This window comes from Diorhabda sublineata, chromosome 8 (genome assembly GCF_026230105.1).
Source record: "Diorhabda sublineata isolate icDioSubl1.1 chromosome 8, icDioSubl1.1, whole genome shotgun sequence".
NCBI classification, from domain to species: Eukaryota; Metazoa; Arthropoda; class Insecta; order Coleoptera; family Chrysomelidae; genus Diorhabda; species Diorhabda sublineata.
The window spans coordinates 22,990,497-23,012,594 of record NC_079481.1 but is presented as its reverse complement, the minus strand read 5'-3'; the positions used below and the strand labels follow the sequence as shown (position 1 = coordinate 23,012,594).

Sequence of the window (22,098 nt, the reverse complement as noted above, 5' to 3'; positions counted from 1 at the left end):
TCAATATTCACCTTCCAACGTATGGCTGAACACTGTGAGGAAGGCTTGATGCAGTGCTGCAACTACACTATGCGTCCAGTGCTTGCGCCAACATTCACCTTCCAACGTTGACTGAATATTAGACGAAGGCTAGAACCTTAAATAACCTTACCTAAAGAAATGAGAACGTGGCAAAAAGTGATGAACAGATATAAATTCTTTTTTCCATACAAAACGCGTAGTGTTCATATGTAAGAGGACAAGAAGTGTTGGTAGTTGTATCATAAGTATTGGTTGCAATTTCGTTTCGATGTTGGGTACCCCTTCAGCGCGGTTTGAAAAAACCTACATTTTTTGGCCAACGTTCTAATGCTAATGTTAGAAGCAAAACATTCTTCGAATGACATGCGCACTTCGACCACACGACGCCTCACCCAAAATTTTGGGTACTTCTTTGACACTGGTCAGAAAAACCGATTTTCTATGGCCAATGAATCTTCTCCTGTCGATTCCTATCCAAATATTAGATTTTTTTGTGGCGTTGGGCTGGTTTTGTTTTGTTTGAATCAAGTGGGGACTATTGTGTCGATTTACTGTACAACTTGAAGAGTTGCCTCGTCTGAAAATAATACACTATAAAAAATTGGGATTCACATCACCGTGTCTCCTAAAGATTCCACAAAATTCCAAACGTCTGTCCCGATCATATCGTGGGAGATCGTGAACAAATTGAAATTAGTATGGGTGCAGTTTTCCTTCAATACAAACGAATGACTAACATTTTGTTGCAATGCCATTTTTGTTGTATCAACGTGAGGGGGCTGTCTTCTAATGACAGCAAAATATCTATCTTTGCATCGTCGTTTCCAGATTTTGGAGCATTATCATTCTAGCAATTTAATTGTATATTTTTGGCTGAATAATATATTATGAAAGTGATATTTCATTTTCATGTTGCGATAATGTTATTGGTAATATTAATTACATTATTTTGTAAGAGATCTGTTAGTTGGTGATAAGAAGTTGAAGTGATAACATTATGCTCTTGTAAATGTATACATATAGGAAAATTATGAAGATATTATTGGGAACAGCATGTGTCTTGTGTTTATTATTCAGAGCAAGGTAATTTGACAATTGTTATGGTAGTGTCATTTTATGAATGGTATATTTTGCTAAGTAGATCGCATTTATAAAAATAAAACGAATGAAAAAATTGATCACGTTATTAGGAATTGTATATTATAGTTGGAACTATAGCGAAAAAGACATTTAAAATAGACGAAATAAACTACAATTTTCATATAGTTACAGATATATAAAGATTTATATTTGCAATTATATTAAGAAACACAATATATTAAAGATTTCTGGAAAATGAAAGAGTATATTCCCCCCTTTTAGACTCTATAAAAGCATGGTTTTTACACTTTTTGCTCTTGTCTAAAGATTTGGCCAACTCGTTCATTTTTCCGTTATAGTACTCCGTCTACTAATTGATTCAACTTACAAAATCTCATTTCCTTATTTATTACGTAAAAAAATAAAAACAATGCAATTTTTTTTAAAAATGAAATACTCATTCTTTTTGAATTTAATCACAAAAGATTTCACACTTTCAATCATTTGATTTTTTCTTTCATACTTTTTGATTTTGATGTTTTTGTTTGCAAAACGAAGTTTAATGGTTTTGTAAGATTAGAATGTAACAAACCGAGCAATGTACATATGGCTGGCTCATTATAATCAAAATGTTCATTTTCGTCATTGAATGGAATGGATATTGAATTTTTAGGTAGTAGAAGTGTAATGTGAAAAGTTTTAGCTTAAACCTATCATCGAAAATGCTTAAAAATTTCGTATCAAACTGGCTACTTTTTCCTTGCAAGCAAATACTTTGTAAAAGGATACTGTTGGGTCTGATGTGCAATTTCTTGGAAACTAGATAGTTATATGAAGAGATGTAAAATTTTATAATGTGAATATAATATTGTACAATACTGATTATTGAGTGAAAAAGTATTAAAAATTGCTTATTTCAACGCAGAAGTGTGTGTGAAAGTGTATTCAAAAGAGGATGATTGCAGGAACCAAAAAGAAAAAGGAAGACAAGAAAGTTGATGCACTAAGTAAATAGCTTTTACTCAAGGAGAGTAGGTGAAGTAAAAATAAGGAAGCAATATTTCATGAGTTTGACGATTTTGAATGTTTCAGCATTCATAAAGAGTAAAGATCAATGTAGAGATAGACTTGAAATAGGAAGTTTATCAAATGGATTAAAATATAGTGCGAAATTAATAATTAAGGTTGTTTTGCTCTTTATAATATTATAATGGTATATAATAAATGAAGGAAAAAGGTTGAAGAAGTTAGTTTTACTATTTTCTGTACAACTACCATCAAAAGTGACACGTTTAATGAGAGCCAATAGTTTATGTGGTGGTGTTCATATTAGCTGTTAATACAGTGCTGGGACTATTTGAATTTGAAAATGAACTTTTAGCTTTATTGTCATTACAAATTCGCCTATTCAATTATCAAAATCGGGCAGTTATACAAAAAATATTGTATGACATTTGTGTTAAAAGTGATTTCATTTTGCTCATGAAACTTTTCCAGGATTGTAAATAACTATTACTGTTTTACATTGTACAGACCATATATTGGGTAACTTTAGCAATCTATCAGAGAAAGTCAAGTGTCACATGCTTCGATCAGAGACGAAAATACTACTCAAACCTAAGAATTCGGAATATTTAGCGAACTATACTTCTAAACGTATTCTTGATTCTCTCAGTTCTTTATCAACTCGACTTCTGACCTTATCACAGTCCAAAATACACTTTTACATTATATTTCAAACTAGACTTTAAATTAATTTATTCCAAAAACAATAATTGAACAAAAAATAACGAACAAAAAAATTTAGCGGATTTACAAACATAAATAATGAAAGAATAATTAGTTACGATCAACACTATTGTTTTTTAAAATATTCCATGCGTTTGAATAGATTTTTTTGTAGTAACAAAAAGAAGTGTTAAAACAGTTCTTTATGGTGGATAGATGATCCACTTGATCCTCTTGCTATTTAAAAATTCAATTGTTTGAGCAACGATGCGAGAACTTGCAACGGCATGATAAAGAATGATTCGGCTCTTCTCTTTTAAAACTTCTTCAAAGAATTCTGGCAAACAAATAGCTCTGTCTCATTCAGAGTCGATATCGTTATTTGATTTACCCTATGTTACCATACCATAAGGTAATACCAAAGGAACAGTCAACCATTTGTTTCTATATTTCTTTTCCATCAGTAATGTTTGCTATTTTTGACTCGCATTCAAATACATACCAATTGATTCTTGGTTAACTAGTACAATAAGGAAATGTTTTTCTACGTCTAAGCCTCAACAAGAATTTACTCTAGTAATACTTGGTAGAAGTCTAGTTTAGTATTATCGGCGACTACGCTAGATTTCTACTTGATCAATGGTTCGTAGCTGGAAGTGAGGATGGCGCCACTTAGCGTTCTCTAGGAAATGTTCAACGACATGTACCAACTATCATGTACTGGTAGGTAAGCTGTGTAGATTAAATACAATACCGGTCCGAAGACGTTTCCTTGAGGAATTCCAGATGAGGTTGGATAGAGTGTGTTATTGTATTTTACAGGCAAAGATTTATTGGTAAGGTGAGATTTTAGTAATTCGTAATGAGTATGAGGTAGGTATTTTTTCAGATTGTAATATAATCCTTCGTTCCTTCCTTTGTCAAAGGCTTGTGAGATGTCCAGGAAGGCTGCCGCAATATTTTTTAGCTTCAAAATCATTATTTATTTCGTTGATTAGTCGGTGTATCTATCTTATTGTGCCATGTTTCTTTTGGAATCCGAATTTGTGTTGTGGTATGACTTTTGTTTCTTTTATAATGCTATTTAGTCTTTTTATGTATATACCTTGAACAAGATGGGGAACAAGCTAATAGGTCTATAAGTTGTCATAGTTATTTGAGCTACTTTCCAGGTACTTGGATAGTAGTTAATGCGAAGTATAGCATTAAACAAGAATGTTATGTATCTATAACTTTTATCAGATAATTCTTGCAACACCTTACCAGTGATTAAGTCAAAACCGGGTGCTTTTCTAATGCCAATTTCTTTACTAATTATTTCTATTATCTCGGAAGTTTTGATTTTACAATGGAGTGAATCCATTTGGTATGGTGCGTCTGGAAATTGTCTTATTACACCTTCATCACCGAGTATGTCTCGCGGATATGGTTGAAACATTTGTTGTAGGTGAGTAAGAAAACATCTGCTTCATCTTTGTTACTCGTTGCCCATTTCGACTACCCTTAATTGGGGGAATATGTTGTGTTGGTTTTTTCAATTTTCTAGTCGCTTTGCACAGAAAGTAGTACGTTTCGATTGTTGGTACTTATTTTATCAGGTGACTTTCAAGTTCCAGTAGCTTTTTTTTTAGCTCTTTTGTCGCTTTATTGTAAATGCTTTTTTTCCGCAGTACTAGTTTGTTGCCATTTTTCCTTAATCTTCGTTTTTCTGATAGCTTTTCTTGGACAACATTAGGTAGTTCCTCTTTTAGTTGGGTATTCATGGAATCAAGCGTGGCAGACCAAGCTGCCTCTTGAATAATTTGAGTGACTTCTTCAACCACTAGTTCCACATCCAAATTTGTCTTTAGTCGGCAATCTAATGAGTTTTTATTATCTAACTTATTTCTCTATTTCTTTAGAAATCTAGAATAGTATATGATTATAGCTGGTGTGTGGTCTGACGATAGCTCTAGGGAGCATTCATCAGTGCATCTCTTGTTTAACTATATGTACCAAATGCGACGTTGTCTTTAGTTCAGATCTCAAGTCGAGGGGTATTAAACTGCTATGATGAGACGTAATAACGTCGAAGCTAGTCAGTAGTTACATCCACTTCTTGCAATTGCGAGCCATTGGGGATGTTAATATCGACAAAAGGCTATATGTTTTTCCTTTTGAAGAATGGCGGAATACATTTTGGAAATATTGATTTTTGAAATTATTTCAGAGGTGAATAGTAGAAATCATTTATTTTGATACATTTTGTACACATCATATACCATCGAAATATACAGGGTGATTCATTAAGAATGTCCAATCTCTGAACTGTAGATTCTAGACCTCAAAATATGATGATTCTCTTCAACAAGCCTTATGAAAATATTGCTAGTTTTTGAGGTACGGGTTGTTCAAAGTTTAAATTTTGATTTTCGCAATAATTTTTTATGTTTTCACAATTTCTCTTTCTCTTTGCACTTTTAATTTTTTCATAAAAAAATTTATTATTCCTTAAATATGTAACAACCTCAAAGCAAATGCTCAAAATGCCCACCATTTACTTCAATACACTTTATGATCCGCTTTCGTAAAGATCTCTTAATATCAAAATCACATTCGTGAATTAAGCCGTGGTTTAATTTTTCGTTTTCTTTTCAAGTAGGCTCGTGTCGCTATTAGACAGTTTGTGTAGAAGCAAAAATTGGATAATAATAAGAATAAGTAATACATTAGTATATCATTTATTAACAATTTAGTAATTAACAAGTGTAATAGTAATTTATTAAATCGAAGGCAACCCAATTACAAACTGTACCGAAATCTTTACAACCGCTTAGGTGAAACGGGGTCTTTACGCTCTAAAACTGAGCACGGTGCTACAAAAAAAATCACTGCCGATGAAGAAGATGAAATTTTAATTTGTGTTACGGAGACTCCAGATATCAGTACTCGCCGATTAAGTCTGCAAACAGGCAAATCATCTATTTTTAGAATACTGAAGAGGGAAAAATTGCATCGATATCATTACACTCCTGTTCAGAATTTATTACCTTAAGATTTACCTAAGCGTCTACAATCAGCCCATTTTTTGCAAGATAAACAAAATGTTAACCCAGATTTTCTGGATACAATTATTTTTACTGATGAGGGAACATTTACCAGACGAGGAATATTTAATTATAAAAATAATCATTTGTGGGATTCTGAAAATCCACATGCTATGAGGGAAACACATTTTCAGCACGAGTTTAAGGTTAACATTGGGTGTGGTGTAATATGTGGGTATTTAATAGGTCCTTTTGAACTGCCAACCAATTTAAATGGACCTCTTTATTTAGATTTTCTTCAAGAACATTTACACGTATTACTAGAAGATATAACTCTCGCTTTAAGACAAAATATGTGGTTTTTGCAAGACGGAGCACCACCACGTTATTCTTTACAAGTTCGTCAATACTTAAACGAACAGTTTCCGCATCGATGAATTGGTTGTGGAAGTGAGTTTGCTTGACCACCAAGAGGCCCTGATTTAAATCCTTTGGATTTTTCAATTTGGTCGCAAATGAAGGCTTAATTTACAAAGAAAAATTACTTCTCTTCCACAACTGCGAAAGAAAATAGAAGAAGCCACGGATGTAATTAAAAATAATAGACAAGGAATATTTGATATTAAGGGATCTTTACGAAAGCGGATCATAAAGTGTATTGAAGTAAATGGTGGGCATTTTGAGCATTTGCTTTGAAGTTTTTCATTTTTGTTTGCAAATTTGTTATTGTTACATATTTAAGGAATAATAAATTTTTTTATGAAAAAATTAAAATTTGTTGAACAAATAACTCGACAACCGATTGAGTTACACGAATCAAAGAACAGTAACTTTTTTTTGTAGAATTTAACGTTTTTTAATATTTTTAATATTTTAGTTGTAAGTTTGGCCCAAAAAAAGTTTATTTTGATTTAATTAACACAAACAAGTGTAACTAGCGCCTTCTATTAGCAATGTTAAATTAGAATGCAAATTATGATTCCTCATGCCAAACAACGTAACATTGCCAATTTTCAAAGAGAAATTGTGAAAACATGAAAAATTATTGCAAAAATGAAAATTTAAATTAAACTTTGAATACTAATGTATCTCGGAAACTAGCAGTATTTGCATAAGGCATGTTGAACAGAATTATCGCCATTCTTCAAAAGGAAAAACATATATATATATATATATATATATATATATATATATATATATATATATATATATATATTAAAATTTTTTTTTAATAATTTTTAAAAGACAGAAATAAATTGACGTTTCCACTGATTTTAAGTATTTATTAGAATATGATATTGACACTGAAAATTTGCGTATTTATATTAATCCATAAATCACCTTCATCATGAACATCAAAATAAGAATAAAATCGAAATTAACATTTGTTCTAATATGAAGAATTAATTTATTCTTCAGTCCTTATATCCTAAATATGTAGTAGTACTTAATCAATCAAATTATTTGTAGTTTTATTAGAATATACAAAATGGATCTACTAAAAAGATTATATTTTGATAAAGATTTAAAATTGGTCAAAACGTCAATATTTATCTTTCTTTTAAAAAATTATACCAAAAAAAACTAATTTTGAAACAGAAGAGACCTAACATCAAGAACATTTTTGAAACATAAACATATCAAAAGGTCTAAGAAATAGAAAATTTTAGAAATTTATATATATATATATATATATATATATATATATATATATATATATATATATACTACTATATATATCAATAACGATGGAAGATGTGCTTCATTTCATAGAAGCTCTTTTTAAATTGCGACTAATTGAAGCAGAGATATTTGGTTTCCACATTATAAATATTATATTACTCTCAATAGAAACTAATATATCCTTTAAAATTTCATGGAAAAAATGGTATTTTTCTGATTAAATATATTTTAATAGATTAAAAACAGTTTTTCGAGGAACTTATTGACAAAACTTTCTCAAAATTTGAATTTTTACAGAGCTGATGGCATTGGTAAATATAAATTTACCGAAGATTTCTTGTTTGGGATTGCATCTAGTGCTTATCAAATTGAGGGAGGATATAAAGAGAATGGTAAGATTCGTATTAGCCCAGTTGGTGGAAGCAATTTTTCACCAGAAGAAAAAAAATATAAGCAAAAAGTTTGTTATGTATAAGTACTCCAAACTAAACTTATTGATTTAAGAAAAATCCCAGAGGTCTGTCGATTTCTCAAACTCAAAAAAATTCGAAAATCATTTTCAAAATTTTCCCTTATTCCAATCTGTGATAAAAATACAAGACAATATAAAGTACCAAGTTTTAGGTTAAGTTTTTCTCGATAAAAAAAACTTCTCACACTTTTTTGTAAAAGCTATAGTTTTCTCGGAAAAAATGCGTAAATATATCAAATCGTTTTTCTAAGGCAATCAAGCTTATCAATTTTCATTGAATAATTCATAAAATTACTTTCGAAGAAAGGAATATTTCTGTCTTTTTAAGCAAACAATTGAAAATAGAAAAAAATTTCAAAAACTTTTCAGATAAAATCGAAAAGATTTCCAGCTTCAAAATGCATGGTTTCAACATTCCATTCCATTTACGTAATAATGCAACTGTACTATGCGGGATTCGTATTTTACGTAGCCAGCGTGACTCTTGTGCGCGAGATGCGTTAATACTTTTTAGAATTTTTTCAGAGAAAACTATAGCTTTTACAAAAAAGTCTAAGAGACCTTTTTAACGAGAAAAACTTACCCTACAACGTAGTATTTTTATTTTCTCCTATATTCAAACTGAAATAATGGGAAATTTTGAAAATCAAAATGATTCTCTAATTTTTTTTACTTTGAAAAGTCAATCGACCTCTGAAGTTTTTCTTATATCAATTAGCCTACTTTGTAGTAGGAAAATTTCAGCCTTTTTGCTTCTACTTGTGCCTGTGGCCTCCAGGAACTGGGCTATATTATTATTAGATGACTATGATAGAGTATGAAAAGGGATGATGCTAATCAACTAAAGATCTAGGTAATAGCCCCGCACTGTTTAGCAATTAGACTATAACATCTCAATAAACCCTATCCCCTTCCTGTATGCTAGATACTTCACTTGCCTTTTTTAATAAACACCAATTATGATCTCATATTCTCATAAAAACAATAATGTTAGTGTGAATACAATAACGTACAAGAATTTCAATTCAAAATTATTGAAATATAGCAGATGCCCCATACTTCTTTCTCTCTTTCAAAAGAACGTTAATTTGAAAATAATATGTGGTATGAATCATATTTTCCTCCGTCTTAAATACATTTCAATATATTATCCATCTTTGAAATATTAGTATTTGGAATAATTTCCGAAAGCTTCTTAAATGCATGAACGCAATATATTAATCTATATCATGGTTTCAGGTAAAGGTGAAAATATATACGATCACTATACTAAAACTGATCATAAGAAATTTTATAACGGTAGTAATGGAAATATAGCATGTGATTCTTTTCGTAAATGGAGAACTGATGTGAAGCTTCTTAAAGAATTAGGAGTTCACTTTTACAGATTTTCGATTTCTTGGTCCAGAATACTACCAAGCGGGTACGCCAACAATATTAATGGGGATGGTTTGAGATATTATAATGATCTGATCAATGAATTAATTGAGCATGGTAAGTTATATTATTTGGGTTTCGAGGGTATTTGTTTCACGAATGTATTGTTGCTCTATTTAGTTCCATTTCATCATCTATTATTTTTTAAGTTCATGAACACATAATTCTGTTACTTGTGATGCTATTTCGTTTTGAATGTTATCTATGCTTTACTTCGATTTGTGATGAATAGAAAGCAGTTGTAGTCAATGTGCAACATAACATGGAAAAAAGTTCAAATTATGATCATTTTTATAAGATAAAAATGGCCCAGAAAACTTATCTCATTAGGAATTACACATGGAGTGGTTTTTATTTAAAAAATCCTGTTTTATTGGAAATATTAAATTTGTCAAAAGTGGAAGTAAATGAAGAGATAAAATTATTTTGATGTTTGATGAATAATTTATAATAATTTTCATAATAAAATTGTTTATTTATTTATCAAATATCATTTTTTTCCTTGAGATGATGAATTATTCATGATTCTAAGAAGATCATATAATTTATCGTTAAATACAAGAGGTTCATAAATTTTTTCACAGGAACAAAACATGTAAAAACAGAAGAAAACTACTTTAAGTCATTAGAAATTTTATAGAAAAGCAACTGTCAAAGTACTGTCAAAATAATTTCAAAACAGACAAGAGAGGGGGATCTTGAATTTTTTTCAACAAATGGATTAATTGTTATTGAGGCATTAGTTTCTTCGGATAGAATTTTCTTGATAATTAATTTTTGATATTATAAAAATAAAAAATGAAGGTACTTTACTTTTAGATATAATTCATATTTTCACCTCGCATGCGTTATTGAAAGCATCACCACATCTGAAGCATGGAAAAATTAATAAAATAGAAACATCTTGTGACTTTTTTGGAATGTTGGTTTCTCGCTTGAAAGTTACTTCTAGAAAAGTTCGTCGGTTAATTGGTTCGCATATTGGAAACACTAAATGCCAAAGGTTGCCTTTTGATATTTGAATAAAAACAAAACCGAATAATTTCATGGAGAAATGAATTTAATTACCAATAAATACTCCTAATATTATCCTAAATTAATTTTGAAAAGTAAATAGTTCGACAGTTCGATGTAAAGCAAATACTATTGTGTAGTACGAGAAAGATTCATTTGCTCAGTTTGCCTCTCTTATTGCTTGTTAGGTCCAGTATTTTAGAAGTATGTATTGCCTGGAAAAAATGGGATGAAAAATGTCGTAAATAGATTATTCAATTCATAATTATATAAATTAATTAGTATCACAAAAAGTGGAATGAGTGAAAAACATTAAACATTAATATTTTTGTGGACCATTATATTTTAGTTTTTTTTTTTAATTAAAAATTGAATCTATTCTAAACTAGAAACATTTTAACGATTGCCCCTCATTGAGTATTCTATTCTATCGACCCATGTTATCTTTTTTCTTTTTCATTTTTAACGAATTTATATAGGATTGTTTATATTTAATCCTAGTACATCTTAAGGACATTCTTCGTATGATTGAACAAGATCGAGTTTAAAATCTTAAACTGATATTATAGATATTCAACCTATGGTAACAATGTATTACAACGATCTACCAATGACTCTTCAACAACTTGGAGGATGGACTAACCCATATATGGCTTACTACTTTGAAGATTATGCCAGAATCCTATTCAGCTACTTTGGAGATAGAGTGAAACTTTGGATAACGATGGATACTTCCCAAAAAGGATACGGAGACGATAATTATCCTCCATATTTGAATCAACCCGGCATTGCCAATTATCTATGTCAACATGTTATGCTTTTAGCACATGCGAAAGCTTACCACTTGTATGACGATGAATTTCGGACTATTCAAAAAGGTATTTGTTTTATATTTTGGTTTTTGCTATATTATCTGTATGAACTGTAAATCGGTTCAGTTTCTAAATCAGTTGTAGTTGAAATATTGCTAATATAAGTGGGAAAATAAAAAATATTGTATCATTTCTTGAAACTTCATTATAGTATGTATATTGAATTAAGAAATTTCCTTCATATGTTATTTTTTTACTACTCTCTACTGTAAGTGTCTACGATGCTAGAACATCCCGTGTCTAGTTGCAGCTAACAACTTCTTCCAAAAACATCTAGAATAATAATTAATTTCCTACCAAATAGATGGAGCCACCATTACTTCTACAGTTTTCTTTTTATTATGACCAGCGCAGTCAAGTGTGTTTCGTCACAATATCAAATAACATAAATTTCTAGTTTTCGAAGAAATTAGGTCGTTTATTAAGTTGTTGAAGAAATATAGTAGAGTAAATGAATTTTTTCATCTAGTGAATCTGTGAAGTATGGGAAATATTCAATATTAATGTCCCGAGTGCATGTCAAATTGTCGATAATTTAATTTTCTCGAGTGGGCGACTGCGCACGAGAGGAAATTAAGAGACAATTTGGCATGCACGAGAGGGCATTTTGGCAGACTATTTCCTGAGAAAAATTTAATTTAAAATAAACAATAATTGTTCCTTTTCTTAAAATATAAAATTAAAACCAAATGATGTTTATTAATCCTAGACGAAAATTTGGCACTAGTGCAAATTATCGATAATTTGCACTAGTGCAGTATTATCGCTGAAATTTTATCGTTGCTAGGTAAACATAAAATATTACAGCTTTTTGGTTGGCTTAAATTTTTCGAAGGAAATAGTCAAAAATATGTATCTCTGAAAATATCTGATTCATATTTTAAATAATTTTGTACAAATGTTATAAAAAAAAACTTACACAGAAACTTTAAATGGAGAAAATTTTTAGGAAAAGTTGGTATCGCTATCAATTCAACATGGTACGAACCTGGAAGTTTCTCTCCCGAAGATATTGCAGCCGCTGAGACAGCTCGTGAATTCAAGGTAACTATTCACTTCCTCGTAAGTTTGTAGTAACAGTATATACCTCTTAGATTGGATCTTTGATGAACCCTATATTCCATACTGATGGAAACTATCCAAAAATTGTATCAGAGCGGGTAGACAATGTAAGTAAAAGTGAAGGTTACCTTCAATCTAGGATGCCCAGTCTACTGCCTCAAGAAGCAGATTACATACAAGGCACATACGATTTTGCTGGTTTGAATATATACACTACTTATTTGGTGAAGCAAGGTTATACTGGAAATAACATCACTTGCTTAAATAAAGATGCAAATGTTACGTTCTATCAAGATCCGGAATGGACTAAAACCAATTCTGATTGGTTGAGGGTAAGTATTTATTCCTTTACGTGGTATCTATTTTATTGATCAACATTAGTGAATCCACTTTATATTACTAATACAAACCCAGGAGATGCAAAGACCAGTATGAAAGCTCAAAATCATTAGCAAGCTTTACATATCAAAATAGAAATTGGTGTTTGGAATGAATTTGCAAGTGGAATAATAGATAAATTATGCACCCCCACTTCTGGATGAGATATTAGAGACACTACACAGTTAGCTACACCATCCTTGGAAAATCTATAACGACAAACATATTGCGTATGTACAAAGTTGTATCTAACCCAATTGGATCTTCAAAAGACTATCGATACAACTCATCAGTCCTCATACCTCTTTATCCCTTTCTCATAATACCAAGAGTCAGATAACAATATACAGACTTGTAAGTTTTAATATGACTTAAATTAAGGAACTATTGTCTTCGTAGTCTAGTACCATTGCTACCGAATGAAAAATACCATTGCACCATTGACTACAACTTGATGAAATATGCATCCACCAGGAGCTTTGGCGATAGAAAGCATCCAGCCTCGAAAAATCCCAACCGCTGAAAATATAAGTATTGTGTTGATTATCAAAGACTCACGAGCCCAGGGATAGCAGATCAGATCAATGAATATAGGGATCTGCTTATGAGTATTTCTACAGTAAAAAGAAGAAGGGGAGCTTGCCTTTTTAGAAGAGTTGTAGAGAAGAAACTTTTTTTAAGATGTCAAAATGAAATTAAGAAGTTGCATTGGGCTAAAGAACATATAAACTGGACTCTTGAGTGGGAGAGAGTTTTATGAAGTGATGAGTAAAAATTTGAGGATTTTTGGCTTAAAAGAAAATTGTTTGTGGTAAAACATGGCGGAGGCTGAGTGATGGTTTCGGAATATGGAAGAAAGACAACTGGAGAGCTGGTAAAAACTAGAAGATTTTGAAGAGAGGCTATACAAATATTAAATATAGTGCTTTCCGACCAGCGACTGATCGGCAAAAAATTTATCTTCCAGTATGACAACGATCCCAAGCATTTCTCGAAGCTGTGCAAAGGGTATTTTAAAGAATTGGAAAGGAAGAATGTACTGAAAGTAATGATTTGGCCGCCACAGTCGCCCAATGTCAACCCGATTGAGTTGTGGGATAAATTGGATAGGAAAGGGAAATCACAAAGCAGTGTCCTTCTAGCACTTCTATATCCTGTGGATATAGAAGTGCTAGATTTAACTAAATAGACAACAATTATTTGTCGAAACATATAATGCCAAAATTGTGCAGCAACAAAATAAAAGCTGGAGGGGGTTGATGAATCGATGAATCAAAAATTCATATATGTAACAATCACAGACTGTAGTTTTATTACTACTGTATTCTTACCAATATATGTTCTTCCAGATATAAATATCAAAATTATTTTTTTATTTGTTATGTATCACGCAAACTATAGGGTGAGCAAAAACTTTTGATCCGTAGTGTATATTCGATTTACTCATCGTACACAGTCTATTAAACATATTTTCGTATACTAAAATTTCAAGAAGAAAGAAAAAAAAAACAAAATCTTAAGTGATGTCAACAAAAATATTTATAACCACTTCAAACAATAAGTACCTAAAAGCATCAACTCATATAATATGCCAAAAATATCATATACAAAGTACATGAACATAGTTTGTGATATTTTTGAATGTGAATGTTCCTTAGTGGTTGAAGTCATAAAAAATACAACTGATGAAAATTGTAATGTGAGAATTGAATGATTATCATAATTGTTTAGAGAGGTTAACTAATTCATCAAATTGGTATGCAGTGAAAGGAAACTTTCGGAATGATAGAGGATATAATAATGGCAAGTAGAGAAGCTGTGTCAATAAAAAAAATTTCTAATGAATTGAATGGAAATGTGAAGGATTCTAATAAACCCTTAATTCTTTAATCGATCGATGACTTGATGGTTATCAGAATGAATGACTAGCTGTTGGGTACCTAGAGTAAACAGAAGCTTGAGGATTGTAAATTGTTTGGTGAATTGTTTGGGCTTTTCAACCACTCTTCACTTATATCCAAAATATATATTGTACAATACTTCGATTCTCATTGTTTTGTTTAAAAAAACAGGATCCACTCAAAGAAAGGTATTTTTCTGGAACTTTTGTGCTCCACTTTCCAAGGTGTTAGCCTACTTCTTTAAGGTACCTAAACCGTTTATTGAAATGGGCAGAATAAATGTTTTACGGTAGAAACGTGAGGAAATAAAAGATTTAAAAAAATTATTTTAAGTTATTGAAGGTTATCTGTGTAGGAAAAAAAAAATAAATCCCAAATAAATATGATCAGAAAAAATGGACAAAGTAGAATGTACCGCTAAACAAGACTCCGAAAGAACCGCTCTCATCAATGGATTATATACAGTTTGGCATCTAGTTAGAGATATTTAATGAACTAGAGGTCTTGTTCGTTCTTGTTCTTATAAGTTTCTTATCCAAAGTATTTATCGCGTTGAATTTGATTGTAAGCTAAGCTCGAGTCTTTTCCTACCATGAACTAGCCATTTTCTGCTGAATTAGTCTCATCAAGTCCTGTTAGACATTTAGTGGCATAACTTGACTTAGGTCTTGGAGTATCAAATTTCCGTAGAAACTTTTTGGAGTTAATTAGCCCTGGAAGATGTGCATTAACCTATAGACATGAAAAGTCCAAAGTTTCTTGAGTCAGTAAAATAATTTGCTCTTTCTGACGAGTAAATTCACCTCCTTGTTCTTACGGCATATCTAAATCATCCTAGCACCGAAGAGCAGTCTGTAAAAATGTATCACTACGTAATATTTATGATTTTATCAGTTTTACGTATTTGTTAGAAAATATTTGTCGAAGGTACTTCCATAGAACACTTGTACCAGTTCGTGTATCATTTGATAGTATTGCTCTCTCATTACCGTGAACTTCTTCAAATTCCCCAAACATCAACATGGAATATCCCTTTTACTATGCAATTGAAACTAAAGATTAAATATTCACTGGAAGTAACTATTTCTTAAGAAAACAAATAAACTATACTAAGACTTTCCAAATAAAGTTGAATACGAGTAATTCGACCTTCATTTTATTTTGATCAAAGCTACTCCTATTTTTTCATAAATGTATTCCATTTGTTTTTCTCAAAATTTTATTCATATGAAGTGGAAACGGATAGTTTAACACATTAAAAGGTGTCGACACGATCCAGTTCCAAAATATGAGTTGAAATGTAATATTAATGGCTTGTTTATTAGGTTGTGCCCGAAGGAGCTAGAAAGGTATTGAAGTGGGTCAAGGACAAATATGATGATCCAGAAATTTTCATTACCGAAAATGGTTTCCCTGACACGGGAGAGATAAATGATGTTAAGAGAATACAATATCTCCAAGTAAGTCTCCAATCTTTTATAAAAGCGTTTGTTTGTTTGTGCATTAGTGTAAATTATAGTTGAATATTGTTATTATGCAGAAATGAAAATTAAGATAGGTAATAGCAAGATGTGTTTATTTATATAATTTAACGTGTATATGATTTCATTTCTATTTATGAATTTGTTATTATACAGAGTGATTTTGGTAAACAAGTTTAACGAAACTGGTTCAGTAGAAGACGCAGAAAAACTGCATCAACTGTAAACAAATCTTTAGATGTTTGTGTTTTGTTAAAATACGAATATTTTACTGTATCAGTTTCGTTACTAACTCACTCACACTAGACCTTGTTACGAGATTTGGATTAGCACATAAATTATCAAAGAATTTTGAAATTAATCAAGTTCACTCAATCGTAGCCATCTAAATGTATAATATTTATTGTAGCTTTGGTGAAGATACTCTAAATGTCGCCATAACTTCGAAATTATGGAATTTACGTATAGAGAATATTGCATAAAAAATATTTCTTATGGATCTCTAGAAACACAAAATATTTTTCCGGAAAAAGTAAAGATCTGAGGTATCTGAGATAATTGAGGCGTTCCATACATAAAACTTACTCTGTATGGATCTTCAACTCCCAAATATAATAGAACCATGAATGTTCACAATATAAAAGCAGTAAAGGATAACTAAGAATGAATCAATATATTCTAAGAAAGCATAATAATGCTCGGTAACAAAAAATGGAACACCGGCCACTGTGTCTTTAAAGAAACTGAACATACACAAGTCTCACATACCTACATTCTGAAAATTCAATGTTCATCTTTTAATCGTAAATTTAAGTGATAGAGAAGACTGCTCTGTTGAGTTAGTGAATCAAGCTGTAACACAACAATCTAAATAGGTAGCCAGACAGACTCAGCAATAATAGCATAATAGCAACAAAAACATGGTACTGAGCTATCGCGGAGTACTCCCTTGATTCGTGATATCAGAATAAGCCTTTGCTGAGTACCTAGATAAAAAGAAGTGTAGGAAAACTCTTAAGCTGAACGGGCCGAAGTGAAAGAATACGAAAAGACAGTTACCGTGTACCATCGATAGATTTATTGGAAGATGCTACAGAAATTACAGATAAACTGCAAGAGATATGGACAAACAGAAGTGATTCCCATGATATTAAGAGGGATTTCACCAAAGAGAAAATGGACAAAAAAAAACGAAAAGATTCATGAGACGCTCAATCCAGAAGAACAATGGAGTGATCACTGAAGATTGTATGTGAGAGACAGGGGACAAATGTTGTGAAAAGTGTAACAGAAAAAAAAAACGATCAAGCAGTTGTTCTACCTGTGCTACGTATTCACAGAAAAACAACCTCAAATGCTGTGAGATAACACAACAGATTTTATCGAAGTAATAGAAAAATTGTAAAAGGGGGGGGGTGAGAATCTGGATTGGGCAAGCTTGATAACAAGCTAGAGGATGTGGAGATGTTAAGGTAGTTAACTTGTGTCAGACCAAATCCTTCCACTTCCTAGAGCTTTTCTAACTACATACAGCTAACACATTGATTTGACAGTACTTTCAGTGTTTTTAATGCGGGATTCAAAAATGGAACAACGGAATTTAAATCAAAGCTGCCCAGTCAAATTTTGTTGAAAGGTCTATGGGTAAAATTTCGTATGAAGAATGTAAGTTTTTAACTGACTCTAATCTAAGAACTAGAAAACACTGAATATCACCCTAGCTCAGAGAGATAATGGTGAATTAACGATAACATTGAAAATGCGATTACCCTTGATTGTGAACAATAGAAATGAATAGTTAAATCTAAGAACTTTCTCCGTACATCACATTTTGTCGGACGACATGTATACATCAGATATTTGTGTCAAAAATCTGGCAGCCAAAATTACAGCCAAAGAAACGTGATACACGACGAAGAATCTAGATTGGAGTAGTTGTGAATTTCTGCTGTTTCACTAAATTGAAATATATCTTTAACATATGTCATTGTGAAATAAACTCAGAATTAACGGCAGCTATGGAAGTGTGCTTCGAAAGCCTTTAAGACGATCACTCTAGAGATGGTATTCATTAATCAGGATACCACTGGAACTATTGAAATGACAAAACTTATTGTACAACCAGGTATTATTAGTATCTGAGTAACGGTAAAAGTTATTCTTTGTGTGGGATACATTATGATTATGGGTACAGGAATTATCAGTAATGGCCATGCAATAATCATAGCAGTCATAATTATCATAGTGAAATTGATAGCTACGTAATGGTTGTTTTATAAAACTAGATTCTTATGGAGAAAATAGCCGTGTCAAATTTAACCAATATTGTGACAGATGTTCGAGAATTTTCTCGAATACAGAAAAAAATCTAATATCTCATTTTTCCACAATTTTTCTCAATGAACTCGAAATAAAAATTTCAATGGTATTATCGATATTTTCTAATGATTATCGCCTGACGAATCAGAGATACTACAATTAGCAACATTACGCGCTACTTCAAATTTTATTTCTCATATTTATAGAGAACATTTTATGAATTGTTTTGTACTTGATCCTTGGATTTGATAGCTTTACAGTTTCTATTAGCAGATACCGTTATGGGCTTACAGATAATACAACATAATTGCATACTTAATATAGCTATTTTGTTTGATGAAGTGAATTATCGCTACTTAATGATATGTTATCTCATCAAAATTTATTGCAAAAATTTGACACGATGGAATAGTCTAGTACACGAAATAAAGTGAACACTTTAGAAAAGTAGTTGGGATAATAAATAGTTTCCCTAGAAACTGGAATACCCAAGTACCTAGCAAAAAGTGATTATTTTCTAAAGACAAAACTTTCAATATACAAAATGCTTCGAAATGAATGTGCTCTGTTTTACTAGCATGGTTAAATAAAGGAGGAAATCATCTTGATCTCACAGACAGTTGAACTTATATTCAAATTTGTAAAACAGCATAGTATGAAACTATTCTAAAGCTTAATAGTAAATCACTAGAAGGTGCAGTTCTTCATAATAACATAATTTTTCAGTCATAAATGAATAGTGATAGTACCAAAGCACCAGTACTTTCACTTCTATCTTGTAAAGTGATAGAGGTGAATAGAGAAGTTAACTCAATAAGTGTTACTATAACTGTCACTAAGAATGGAGAGGCCTTGTAGATCCTAATCACCAAACAAATCCTTCTGCAGTTTCCTTTCTGCCCATCGTCCTATCCTTATGGAAGCAATTCATAATTGTATATCCTTATTACCAAAGTAATCCTTCTGTATCTTAGAATTAATAATAAAGATAGCAGGAAACCGACGATAAAAAGATATAAACTAACATCATAACAACCTGTACGTGGTAGTGATTATATTTTATACAGAAAGTATCTCGTGCTTATATTATGGAAAAACTTAAATCACTTCCAGTAAATTTCAAGTGCTAAGTACTTTCTAGTTCAAAGTCTTGAGTATTGAATTTTTTTCATAGATATATGTAATACCTTCATGAACTGACATTGTGTTAGTATCTCAGCAACTACATCGTCCCTTTTTTCTTATTTCCTTCTAATTATGTCTCTATTTTTCATCTGTCTATCGACGATTCATCTTCTTTTGTTTGAGAAATTAGTGATGTAAATTCTCACAACCTTTCCGAATTTTTTCTTCTAAGTTGTTAAAATTTTAGACATATAAGATGTGACTCATGTCCTTATACTCTAAATGGCAATATATACATGTTCACCTTTACCACTGTTCGAGCTCTTTATTGGTAGAAATCCAACTCCATTTGTTAATCATTATCGCCGTGTTCTTTACCGTCCTGCAGATGTAGAAAACAGAATATTAGTCACTATCTAGCATAACACCTAAGCGCCTCACGACCATTGTATTCACAATAGTCTGGATTCTAACATACATTTCTGTTATATGCTAAACGATTTTTTTGGACAGTTCGTGATAGGAATTTGGACTCTACCAACTCCGCAGGCACGCAATAATAACAAACACTACCTTCTCATTTCAATCATACTGGTCTGGAAATTCGAGGCAAGAATCTCAACGTAGTTAACGCTCCATACGTTCGCCTTTATAACTGAGCCTTGAGTAGTCAAATTTATCAACATTTTTTCACAGCTTTCCGTCGAAGCAAATGGACATATTGTTTCGAAATATTTTGAAGATGTACATTGAGACCTAGAAATCTTTTTAAGTGCATTTAATCAGCACATTCTCTCATCTTGCTAAGAGTGACTGTCACGCAGAGGTCGTAACTAGTTATTCATAATCCTCACTATCTTTGCTGACTTCAATACGTCCTTCATCACATCTACAATTGACATGGGCGTTCAACGATTCTCTATCTGAAAGTTCTGAAGAAATTCACTCAAAGTAAAGGAGTACTGAGTATTCAATAAATTATAGACATGTTTCCTTTGCAGCTTTAGACACAACCTTATCTACCTATACGAAATTTTGACATAAATATCACCGATACAAATTATTGAATTTGGGGGAGACAAGCAAATTCTTGTTAAATAATTTTCTTGTCTCACATAGTGGTTGCGTATAATTTATAATAAATTTTCAAGTACAATCATATAAATATACTTATTCCCCCACAAATATGCATATGTGGCAATATTTTTTAATAGTTCAAAACTTCTATGTCTTTTATGTCTATTATTTACTTACTAACATAAAATGCTACAAATAAACATTGTAGGAGAAGTTATACAGCTTTTGAGTTATATGTTAGCTGCTCTCGTTTGCACTCGAAAAGTTATTTTCGTTTAGTAAAACTTTGCTTTCCTAAACTTGTTCTTTAGTAAATCGTTCATGTACGATTTTGATTGTATTCCAGAAATATTTGAAAGCTATATTAGAATCCATACATGAAGATGAAGTTAATATTAAAGGATATACGGTATGGAGTTTCATGGATAGTTTTGAATGGACGGCAGGATATAGGTAATAACAAATTTCCAAATAAATCAATTCGTTTTTTACTGTCAAATATTTGAATCAATGATAAGTCAATAATTAGTAATATATATATATATATATATATATATATATATATATATATATATATATATATATTATACATTCACACAAAACTTGAGCTTTCGAACAAGTGAATATAATATGAAAGTATTATTCGGAATTTTATTACTAGTTTGAGATTGTTTACTATTCAGTTAAGCTAAAATATATATTGAATAATTTTAGTGAAAAATTCGGCTTGTATAGTGTAGATTTCTCCGACCCTGACAGGAAGAGAAAACCCAAGAAGTCGACCTCTTGGTATAAGAAAGTGATAAAAGAAAGACGTGTCGTGGACTTGAAGGAGGTGACAAGCAGTCTTAAAGGATGATTATAAGAGCATTTTTGTGTCCTCCCGGAACACGTACTTTAACGAAAGGTAGGTCAGGAATGACATTTTAATACCATTGTTCCAGTAATTTGGTATTGAAAAAATTTAATATGTATTAAAAATTGTAAGTTATTTGATGAAAAACGTTCTGTATTCTTGTAAATAAAAAGATGAATCAAGATGTGTTTATTATACAGCTTCTATTTAAACTCACTATAAAAAATATACTTATGTTGATTGAGATTGTAAGTTTTATTGAAAAAGTAAAAAGTCCAATTTGATTGTAATCTATTGTAACATCGGGGTCAGTTGTTTTATTTATATTAAGATAAAGTAATTGTTGACATTTGTTTGACATTGCGTTTATTAATCTGAACATTTGCCTATATAAGTACTAGTATTTGTCTCTTGGCAATTTAACAAAATGCTGTTCTCCATCTCCACTCAGATGTTTCGTAAATAATTCCAAAATATTTCAATAGATCAGTTCTATTACAACAGAACACCAATTTTTTTCTTCAGAGAAAGGTAGTAAGTCTCGTTTTCAATAGCAATACCATGAA

General features: G+C 31.2%; 1 protein-coding gene across 1 annotated transcript; it reads left to right on the top strand.

The window, feature by feature from the left end:
- Positions 1 to 983: 983 nt before the first annotated feature.
- On the top strand, positions 984 to 21,778 carry LOC130447230 (myrosinase 1-like). The gene is made up of 9 exons (XM_056783935.1): positions 984 to 1,104; positions 7,836 to 7,930; positions 9,250 to 9,504; positions 11,031 to 11,339; positions 12,283 to 12,377; positions 12,428 to 12,727; positions 16,000 to 16,134; positions 21,023 to 21,129; positions 21,391 to 21,778. The coding sequence occupies exons 1-9, from the start codon at positions 1,031 to 1,033 to the stop codon at positions 21,533 to 21,535; spliced, it is 1,515 nt and encodes a 504-aa protein (XP_056639913.1). The 5' UTR covers positions 984 to 1,030; the 3' UTR covers positions 21,536 to 21,778.
- The last annotated feature ends 320 nt before the right edge of the window (positions 21,779 to 22,098 follow it).

Bases quoted from the DNA above. Each gene is read 5' to 3' on its own strand.
- LOC130447230 (XM_056783935.1), top strand. From the start codon at position 1,031: ATGTATACATATAGGAAAATTATGAAGATATTATTGGGAACAGCATGT. The intron at 7,931-9,249 runs GTAAGATTCGTA...TCATGGTTTCAG, and splicing joins GGGAGGATATAAAGAGAATG to GTAAAGGTGAAAATATATAC. The intron at 11,340-12,282 runs GTATTTGTTTTA...GAAAATTTTTAG, and splicing joins ATTTCGGACTATTCAAAAAG to GAAAAGTTGGTATCGCTATC.